The sequence below is a fragment of the Vanellus vanellus genome, assembly GCF_965231255.1.
Source record: "Vanellus vanellus genome assembly, chromosome: 3".
Classification (NCBI taxonomy): Eukaryota; Metazoa; Chordata; class Aves; order Charadriiformes; family Charadriidae; genus Vanellus; species Vanellus vanellus.
This window is the reverse complement of record NC_138907.1, coordinates 48,783,664-48,795,175: the sequence shown is the minus strand read 5'-3', so window position 1 is coordinate 48,795,175 and position 11,512 is coordinate 48,783,664. Positions and strand designations below refer to the sequence as shown.

Genomic DNA, 11,512 nt, shown 5'->3' with positions numbered 1-11,512 from the left:
TAAGATGTCAAATTTTGAGTGTCATATGTAAGATGCACCAAGCCATGTCTTCAGCACTGACATAGCATGTAGTGGCGTAACCTCCCAGGAGCACTGCACTTCCAGAAAGAGGAACACAGGACCAGAGAAACTACAGAGAAAGAAAAAAAAATTGCAGAGGTCTAGAAAACATGACCTATGAAGACAGATTGAAAGACCTGGCTTTGTTTAGACTAGAAAAAAGAAGTCTGAGGGGAGACATGATAACAATTGCCAAATGTGTAGAAGGTTGCTACAAAGAGGCAGTAGTGAATTAACCCCTTTGCCTAATGGATTAAGACAGAGAGTAATGGGTTTAAATCGTACCAAGGGGATTTCCCACCTGGGTAGGCTGTGGAATCTCTGTCACCAGAGGTTTTGAAGAACAGTTTAGACAAACATCCATCAAGAATGATTTAGAAGTAGCTGCTTTGGGCTAGTGGGCTGGTCTTCAGAGGTGACTTCTCAAGGGTTCGTCTTTCTTCTGTGACTGGATGACAGGATCAATGTAATTATCTTACAATACTTTTCTGCTTAGAATAGATCTTTGTCCAGTAACAAACAAAGCAAAACAAACCCCAACAAATCACAGAATCTGTCTTGTTTGAACAGAAGGCAAGGCATGAGTTCATTTGTTTTCATTAACTAAGACAGTACAAATGTTTCATTGTGGGTCATTTGACTTTGGCCACAATAGAAAATTAATCTGGAAGTTCTTAATCTGGGAATGGAATGTTAAATCAAATTCATCATAGCTGTAATTCTGCTCATTCATGCCACATCATTTACTCTGTGTTTGCTCCAATATCTTCCTTTTAGCAACATTTGGATTTCATGAAAAAATGTGTAAGAAAGGCCTGCAGCTAAACACTACCTTTTGGATTAACATATTTTTTTCAGGTAAAGATAGCATATTCACATCAAACATACAAAGATTTAACATAAAACAGTTAACATAGGACAAGCTTGCCATCAGTAACTTCTGTAGGCCTCCCCTGGTGTATCCCGCTTTCAGAGCTTACACTGTTCTGTCACCAAAAATTTCTTATTAATAGAAGTATACTGTTCTCCCATGAAAGTTATTAAAATGCCTGAGACAGAGACCACTCTAGCAGCACCACTTCACAAAAGTAAGCAGAATTACTCTTGCTTCACTGAAACGCAGGATTCTGAAGAGCAGAATTTGGCTTAAGTGAATACTGGTGGGTAGAAGTCCAATTTAGACAGTAGGAAAAAAGTAGTCTCTCCCAGAGCAACCTCTTACTATCCTTTGATAACAGTACTCTTTTCAACTTGCAATGATTTCAAGGAAGGTGCTATGTTAGTCTTCCATTTCTGTTGGTATGTATTTTAAAACCGTCACTCATGCATTGAAGCAAGGCATCCTAAATTATATTAAAAGTAATTTCATACCACATCACGTCATTTTTATTTGTCGGGCACACCCCAACATTTTTTTGAAATTGTTTTATGCAAATTTAATTTATATTTTTTTCTTCCTGAAATAAAATGCCATAAGACAAACAGATCTGTTAATTGTTTGAAAGGGAAAATACAATTCACAACACAGTTTTGAAAAGATAATTTGGTATGATTAAATGAAGGAATAATGGAAGGAAGAAAAGCGTAAATGGCACTGATTACCTCCAGATATTCCAGCAGTATTTGACTATGTATTTAAATGTAATCATCATGTATAATGGAAAGCAGTATAGTCTTGAAGAATACATCCAAAGAGAGCTTCTTTCACGGTGAATTAAGGAAGCGGAAAAGGCCAAGGGAAAGCAGAGTTCGTTTGTGGGTTTGCTCTTTCCCTCCTCCTGACCAGTGCAACCCAAACTTGTCCATCTGTCCTTTCATTCTACACAGAAAAATGGGTAGTACCTGATATTTTGCAAACTTCTTAATCCCAAACAGTTTTTAACAGGATTCACTTCAGCACAGTGCTGGCACCCCCCCATGTGCTTTCTGACCTTTAGAGCACCAAACCAAACTGCTGTGTAAAGCCATTTTAAGAATTCTGCAACATTTGGTAGAAGATGTTCATCTGGGAAAGTCCCCCACAGTACAGCACACAGAAAGTCACAAAAACATCCCTCCTCTCCCCAACATATAGGACATTCATGGACAGATACTACATAATGACACAACAAATATTTAATGAAACTAGCCTATTCTTCTGCCAACTGCTTCCCTCACACATTGCCACATATTCCTTCAAAGCCAGACTTCTCATTTTCTTAAGATATTTGGGAGATATACTAGAGTCACTTTTTCCAAAAGCAGTCTGAAAGCATACTCAGAATTCCTCACAATGACCTATTAAATATTTACACTTACAGCTGTCTGTGTCAGTTTTTGATAGCTGAGATACTCTGCCTTAGCTAACCAGGAACTTTTCCTATCTGCTTTTAGTACTGCCTCATTTCAAATAGTCTTGACGTTATGCCAGAAACTGAAAACATAAACTGTCAGGTTTGCCTGTTTAGAACCAAAGGTATAGTGCTTCTGTGGGTACAGCATTATGTTGAATAGTAATCTTTTATGACTGTAATTCTTTAGCAATTATTTATAGGCTCCTGAGTCCTTCTATCAAATAGATCTCAGAAGGAAAACCTAGCAATTATGAAAATTTTAAATATAATAAGATGGTAGCACCATCCACGACTGTTTTTTCCTCCTATTTGCCATTAGAAAACCTGCTTTCAAGCATTTAACTTTGCCAAACTTGAAATGTGTCAGCTGCAGTTTTCCATTCTCAAAACCACAAGCATTCAAGCATTTCTGAGGAGCCCGGGGGGGAAATCTTTTTTTTTTTTTTTTTAACATATGAAAAAATTGTAGGGAATTTCCATTTGAAAAGTTCTACTGCTTATGTGGTAGGGCAGATTGTCTCACCCCCTGAGGGAAAAAGGGGTTAAAAAATTCCTGGGCTACTGAAGAGCTGCACATCTGCAAATCCTGAACAGATGAAAGTCTGTGTTCAACATGGATTGATGATGCTGTGCTCATGGCCAAAATGCGCCAAAGGGCTTTTCTGTCCAGCAAAAGTCCTTGATGAAAGTAACCAGAAAGCACCAGACAGCCGAGTCTCACTTTAAGGAAAGAGAGATAATACATTAGATTTGGAAGAAGAGCTCCTCCTGCAGAGATCAAACTAGCCCAAGATTAAGAGCGGGTTTGGGATACACACTGGCTGTCTGGGGACAGACAACAGTTAGTGCTAGAAAGTCGATCTAGAAAATGGAAGCCTTTCTTTTTTACTTCAGTCCCATGGGGATTGCGACAACCTCCATGCTTGCAGCAAGGATTCAGAGTTTTTCTGAGCGTATCCTCCGCCTTGACCCTTGAGAATGTTATTATTCTGTTTAAGAAATGTGGCGCTTTGTAAAAAAAATAGTAGTAATGATTACAGTTCACACCTCCTCAGCAAATTTTTCAAACTCTCCAAAGAGTTGGTGACTACTAAGCAAGTTGCAACCCAGGGCTCAGGAAGACTTTCCTTGCAAATGCAGCTCTGGGCCATGATATTTTTCTGTATTTGAATAGTGACTCTTGGTGAAGAGTAGTTGTGGTTTGGGCCAGACTGGCCACTGAGCTGAACGACAGATGAGAAAGTTAGCTAAATGAAGTTTGAAGACCATCCTGAGGATCCCTGCGGTGGACATAAAAATTCTCATCTTGCTGATAATTCATGAGTGTAGTACACCGTCGTGGTCTGAGCACAGCTACAGCATAGAAGGTGATCTCTTGGCTAATCTGATTTTGAAATGAAAAAGTATTCCGGTGGGTTATTCCACATTTGCTTTGATCATAGCAGGCCCGATTGTGATATTCAGACTCCTGCTGAGTATGATACAGCTGCAGTACCCTCCTATAGTTATTGATGAGACTGTTGTGTTGAGAATACCTGAATATGATACATAGTGACAGTCTATGATTTTGCTTACCAAAAAACAGCTAAAGACTTTTCAAAGGAACATTTGTTATGGAAATTAAACAACTTATAGAAATATATTGATTTACTTATACTAAATACTATATGTACAAATTGGGGATGTCTATTAAATACAACATTCTTTACAGTACTGAAAGTGATCTGGCCATACTGATTGATGTTAAAGTGGTGGTGGGAATTCAGTAATCTGATTAATAAAGTTTAGTGATTCTGTTCCAGCAAATTTACCTAAATGGCAGCACAATTTTGCAAGGAAAAGAAAACATCTGTCTCCTTCCACCGGTCACATACATGCTCTGTACCTGGAGTCAATGAAGACTTAGAATGCCTAGTTTTATAAAAACAGTTTTCTAACAAATCTTTTCAAAGATCAAGAGAAGTAAACTAGGAAGAATACAAGAAATTAATCTTTTTATAAGTTTATTTTCACTTTACTTAAAATTTATTGCAAATATTTAAACAGTTATTAAAAGACAGAAATAGTTTCTTTACATTTAAAGCTGTTTTAATAATATTGGACTGTAGCAACAAAGCAATATTTTAAAGAGAATACCTTTCTCACATATTCCCTAAGAAATTGACAGAATGTGGTGTAAAGCGTAAACCAGTAAAATTCTGCCTTCAAACAACATCCATGCTGATTCCAGTAACCCCTAAGAAGTATAACAGAAGGACTCTCATGGCATTTCAGCAAGACATACGATCTTCTCTCTTTCCAATTAATTTAAATATTTGGTCACAGGCAGATCTAGCTTTAAAAATGGAACAGTTTTTATTTTAACTGCATTTTCAATCTAGAGTAAAGAGGCCCCAGTCTAGCAAAGCACTACAGAACACAGCTAACTATAAGCACCCAAGAAGTCTCTGAAAGCCACTTCTGTGGTGGTTTGCTAGAATGAAGTCAGAATGAGTCATCTTTTCTTGATCTTTTGCCCTTATTTTTGCAATAAAGGTTACAGATTGTACAATCAAAGAACTTTGAGAACAGCTTGAGGAACTTGCAGAAAATAAAGTCAGAAGAAAACTGTAGTTTAAAAGGGAATATTATGCTGCTTGCCTATGGCGAGTTACCAGTCTCCTTTCTCTCAGCAAGTCGTTATTCTCAGAGCACCAGGGCCAAATCTCCACAGGCTGGCAAATATCACGGTAGAAACAAACGGAGTTTGCCATCCAAGGTGGCTGTGGTGAGCTGCCGTTCAAAAGAAAAGAACATATGGCTTTAATAAAGATCTTTCCAGTGAGTGAAGTTTGCTTTAGGACAACAAACTGAATGAAGATCATTAAGAAAATCTTTAAATTACTTCTATGTTAAGAAGTCCAGGATTCATTTCAAAAAAGGAACAACTTAACCTATAGACTCCTCTCAATCAAGCTAATCTGAAAATTCCATTTTACTTAGATTTTTATTTTCCAACTATTTTTAAATTTGTGTCAACATCCGCTAACACAACAGTCTGTAAAACCAAAGCATATGTTTAAATCACATAGAAAGTCAAACAGACTTCACTGTATATGATTCAAGAAGGGAGCATGGAAGAAAAAAGAAAGAGCTGGAATAAATGAAGATGGAAAATGCTATGAACTGAATCAGGCATACCAACAAATGCAGTTTTCTGATTTTTATTGGTGTTAAATGTAGCATAAGAATTTCCTTTGTAAGAAAGTACATTGAAAAAGGCCACAAACCTTTGGGAAGAGGCAATCCTCAAAGTCGTGCATAAAAAGCCTTCAACTGCATCAGCTTTCTTTTACCAGTTTCACAAAATCTTAATTATAAAATAAGAGAAAATGCTATTTTCTGCTATTACTTCTACAAACAAGCACTTGAAAACCTGCTGTAGCTCAGAAAGTTATGAACTATAAATGGCATCTTTTATTCAAGTTGTTTACTCCTTGCATATTGGGATTTACAGTTATTCATACCAGTGACAAAAATCTGGAGAGCTGGAACCAAAAATCTATCTCATGCTCTAACTGCTTCAGCTCATCCTCATTTTTCTTGATCTGTTCTTTGTTTGATGTGTTTACTCGTTTGTTTTTTTTTCCTTTGGATAAAGTGGTTCTGTGGTCAATAAATTATCTTCTTGGCTTTGTATTCCATATTCTTTTAATCTCTCAAAACTGTTATCTGCCAAGACAGTGACTTTTGTTCTCTTATTTTCTTCTTTCTCACTCTCACTTAGGTTCTCTTAAAGCATAGACTACCCAGAACTGTCCAATCTAATTCCTCCAACTGTATTTTTCACAGTTACATTTTTTCCAGACTTCTATTAGCTCGTTATCTACCTCTGTAACTTATTATTGGAAAGATGATATAGCTATAAAATAGCTAAGTAATGTATCCTTTCTAATTTTCTGTAGCCATTTATCTAGTGAGAAAAAAAGAAAATGCTTTTATTATTATTTCATCTTATCACAAAAGAACTGACCTAAGCTGAGAAATCAGAGATGGATTCTATTCTAACTGAAGATACATTATTATGGGACATAATATAGAAATCTTGTTTAGTTTTCAATTGAAAAGAAAATAATTGTAAACAAACCGAATATTTACAAGACCTAAGGATGTCATCTCGTCCATCTTCCTGCTCTAGGTGCTACCACTGAAAATATTAGAAAAGCTTAGCTATGGCTTTGTCTGGCTAAATCTTGAAACACTACAAGGAAATGTCACAATTTGTTCCAGTGTTGCACTGCCCTCGTAGTGCCTTTTTCTTTTTCTAATGTCCAACCTGAACCTCAAAAACAGCACTGTGTGGTCAATCCCTCTTGTCATATCCTCTGGCAGTACTGAAACACTGCTTGGCTTCCACCTGCTAAATGTAAATGTATTCCCTACACTACTATTACATTCTTCTTCCAAAGTCTTTCTGCTTTTATTATCCCTTTAAAATGGTCTTTTTACTCCATCTAACCACCTTCCACACTTTTGACAACACCAAACCACAGAATCATTGAAACATTGGCTGAATTAAAAATTCCCATCTTCTGGCTTTCTGATTTCTCTTTGTTGATCATGTGCTCTAAACCACTGATTGTCTCACAAGTCCTCCTCCTTCCTTCTCCCTTTCTGCTGCTTTTTCAACCTGCTTTCCTTGGCGATAGATAAAAGAGGCTGCCCTTTGACGGCATCATTCTCCTGAGAAGTGTTACACTCAGTAGCTTGCCATAGGCAAAAGGAACATACCTTATATACAGAGCCAACAATGTTTTTTTTAGTCCAACCAATGTTTGCAAAGCCTAATTAAAATAAAACAATTATCAAATAGTTAAAATTACTCTTACGGTCTAAAAATTGCCAAATTATTACAGAAAAGTTTCCTCAAAAATAGAGTTTTTGATGGGGTCGGTGAGTTACTAGCATCCTGAGTTCTTCCCTGGGAGGAGTACAATGTTGATGGTGGGGATTTTCTTCCTCCTCAGACTGGGGTTCTCTTGGGTTAGTTTTAGATATTACATGGGTTACTGTAGACTAGCTCTACTCTGGTCCCATGGATTGAAAGTGTTAGCACACTGAGTGCATCCCCGGAATTCATCTTTTGGTTTGACTTGATCAGAGATAAATCCAATTCACATCCTCAGTGAGCATACAGTAATGAGAAGCAAAGTTGGATAAGGAGGGACAAGTGGGACATTCCCTTCAAAAGCACATTTCTGACCCAAACTAAATTGCTAATACACACTCACAGGGAGTCCAGTTTAGCCTTCAGGTTTTAGAATAAATTTCTATGCCTGATTGCTAAAAAAGCATTTTCACTTATCAAAGTAGCACACTTGTTTCAGAAGTCACTGAAGATAAATGCAGAACACCCATAAAAGCAGTTTTACAGTGTGTTATATTTCAGACGGTATGGAAACTTTTGTTAATAGTGCATTAGTAATACACTAAAAATACAAAGTAAATTGCAATCTGGCTTTGAATAGAAATGCACATAAATATTTTGTTTTAATATTTCACACAACACACGTGTATATGCTGTAAGCGTCAAGATATACGATACTTCAGAAAATAATAAGAATCAAAGCAATTCCATCTAGTTTCACATTACAGGCACATAATACGATTTTGCTTTCTTTTAATTAGTATAAAGACATAAATATGCATAATATGTAAATAGAGATAAAAATCTTGAAAAGATCCACTAGCTGCACAGCAAAAAGTATCATCTTGCCAAAAATCCCATATCTCAGCAGACCAAATGGGAATGTAGTTTTGAGGAGTTTACTATTTTTAGTTTTCATTATTCAAACTATTCTTTGAAAGTAGTAGGGCACGTGTAGAACCAAAACCGCCAGAAGCAGACAGTGTGGACCAATATCTCTCTATAAAGTCATCCCCCGAGCTTCAAAATGATAAAGAATTCTTCAGGTCAAGCTGTTATATATAATTCATAGGAACAGCTGCCACAAATTGTATTTTCAAAGTATCAGTCAATGTTCAGGGAAGCATCTGTTTATGGTTTGGCTTGTCAGTTGCTCTTGTTGTTCCCTTCATTTTCTTATGTGGCATATATTGATAAGATAGAAAAAAGTGATAAAAGCAGAAATGAAAGTAAAACATACTGAGTTGTTATTTAGTAATACTTGCATATAAGACTGGAGAAATATTTTCGTATAAGTAACCTAAATGTTGTTGAAGCACCAATTGCAATTCCAAACTTTCCACAACAGCCTGCAACTGCTGACTGACCACTATGGAAGTTTAGAGCCTTTCTACATTGTGCCATGTACTTGAGAGGCAAGATAAACATACCAAGTCAGATGAATATACACATTTTATAATTTAACTTTTACACTTTTTTACATCTACTTTTGAACGTCCTAGTGGCCTTCTTACATTACAGACTTTAGTTCAAGAACATAATTTTAGCATTGTCTGGACTCCTATTCCGCTTGTTACAGAGGCTTGCCATTGCCTGTGCTTTAATACACCAAAATCTAACTTAATAGGAAATATACGTTTTTCAAAGGAAATGCTAATTCATTACACAGCTATCAAACAGCACACAGAGCACACAGTAAGTTCAGGGTTTAAAGTATTTTTCCGTAGCCTTCTGGTCTATTGAATTAGCAGGTCTTGAAACTGGTCACATGGAACTGCTTCCCAACCACCACAATTATTGTGCTATGCAGTAATAAACCAGTAAACAATGGTCAAATTAAATTTTAAAAAATGTTCCTATTATTTTTTTCCCCCAAGTGATTTTGTCTAAATAACTTCCATACAAAAATCAATATCTGTAAAAGCTATTCAAAACCAGAACCATTGATTTTTCATAGAACCAAGAAGTGCTATGCCAGAGCCCAACACATACTGAATTGTTCTGATAACAAGGTAACCATTTCTGTCCTTCTAAAAGAAAGATTAAAAAAACACTCACCAAATTGATCTGCAATTGCAACTTTTCAGCTGACCCTCACAGAAACACCGAGCCTGCAGTTGGATGGTGGGATCCCATCCTGCAGCACAGTATTCCACTCACCCCACAGACTGGCACAGCTGGTGCTACTGTACCACAGCTGGCAGCACTGGGCACAGAAGGTACACCAGCAAGTGGTAGTGCTGGCACTGGCAGCAGCCCCTGCTGGAGGAAGTGACGGGGACTTGCTCATGTAGGAACTAGGGATGAACAAGTATCATCAGTCAGAGCAGCAGAGACAGATCTAAAGAACTAACGGTAAAAGCAAAAGCTGTTTTTCATGAATTTCAAACTTCAAAAATACCTGGTTCATGTATATGTGTAATCAACTTGGAGTCACATTGATACAGTAAGTTTTAGAGTTTCTTTTGAGACTCTAAGCAAATTTAGTTCGTTCTCTCTCTTTTTTTTTTTTCTTTAATCATCTTAGAAAGCAGAAATTACACTGAAGATTTCAACCTTCACTACACTATTCAGAGTGTCACAGACTTCTCTTTTCCATGCCTTTTACCCTTGGGATAACCAAACACAACCTCTCAACATGGCTTCCACTGTAAACCACACAGAAGTCAGAACAATCAAATATCATCTAGGAAGTATTTGTTTTTGAAACAAACTTGAAATTAGTCACACAGACAAAATATAGATAGAACTCATATCACTGTATTGCCATGCAGCAGTATCTTTAGTTTCATGGTTTTCAGATAATTATGAGAATTGGGAAAAAAAAAAGCACTGCTCAATGGGTTTGAAGTGTGGTACACAAGAACATACACTGTCTTGTATTCCACATATTACAGTAAACAAGCCTTACTCACTGATACAAGAAATCTCAATTTCAGGCCGTTGGCAACAAGCCACATTCCAAATCAGTGCTGTAAATCCTACAGGAGTTTGACCACTGTTTTTATTTTTAAAACTTTAAATGCCAACAGTATTTTTTACGTGCCAAGACTGTTTAAAAACTTACAAATTTGAATTAACTCAGAACTAAATGTATGTTAGAAATAAAATTGTAACTGTAACGATTTTTAACATCAATTAAGTATATGTTTGTATTTATTATTTTTTTGTGACATACCTATAAATCCTTATATATTATAAAACTCCAGCTTCTTAATCAATACTGGTGATACCTAGAGAGATACACATTTTAGGAAACAACCCAGATCTCTTTTCAATGGATATAGCAATGTCTATTACAACAGATTTTTGTTTTTATCACCTTTGAATGGATAGATGTAATCTCTGAATATACCCGTGGCACACACAGCTGCAATATAAAACTGTCAATATGAAACTGTCAGGAAACAATGTGGCTGAAATGAAATCGATAGGAATACCACTAAGCAGTAGTGTTTATCAAAGAAAACAAAACCACCAACTCTGTAGTATTTACTGTTGCTCCTGAATTTTGCTTTGGTTTGACAGCTAGCAACAATCAAGAGCAACAGGAAAAGGAGACTTATTTTTCCTATTCAGAAAGTGGTGTCTAAAGCAATGTAGAATTCACCACCTTTACCCCTGAAGATCTACAGTACATGAAGGCTTTACCAACTCTGGTTTTGTGGTTTAACCCAAGATCAGAAGACATGTAAGTAGCACTTTGGGAAGATTTGTTTTCTTGAAAGACGAGTGCTTAATTTGACAGCTACACTCTAAACGTTCAATCAGTTAGATCAAAGCCACATGTTTGTTCACAGACAGAAGACAGAAGTTTTCATTGTTAAGATAGCTGTCCTATTGCAGAAAGGAAAACTGAGGAGAAAATACAAAAAAGAGGTTAGCAACTTTTAATCATAATTCCTTGAGGTGTAGCATACACACACATAATCATATAGGGGGTAAGTACATGTAGTGTCTTACAAGAGCTGAGGATTTTTCTGTCTTCATAGTACCTGTAGATGATATGCTCACATTTTTCCTCCCATTATGCTCAGTGCATGGGTAGGGTAGATAGAGTACATTGATTTATTTCTGTTTCCATCAAATGTAGAATCCACATCTCCGATTTCCAGACAGAAATCACCAAAGAACGGAAGACTGCCAGAAAGTGAATCGAGGCATGTCTAATAAAAATTCCATGTGGCTTAGATCAGAAGGGTTGACATTTTAG

The 11,512-nt window shown here is 36.6% G+C and overlaps 1 protein-coding gene across 1 annotated transcript in view; it reads right to left on the bottom strand.

The window, feature by feature from the left end:
• Nucleotides 1-5,117: 5,117 nt before the first annotated feature.
• WDR27 (WD repeat domain 27) overlaps nucleotides 5,118-11,512 on the bottom strand; it is a gene marked incomplete at both ends in the record, with an annotated part of 133,242 nt that continues 126,847 nt past the window's right edge. Inside the window, one exon of the mRNA XM_082480707.1 lies at nucleotides 5,118-5,165. Coding sequence (XP_082336833.1) covers nucleotides 5,118-5,165 — 48 coding nt within the window. The remainder of the gene's footprint in view (nucleotides 5,166-11,512) is intronic.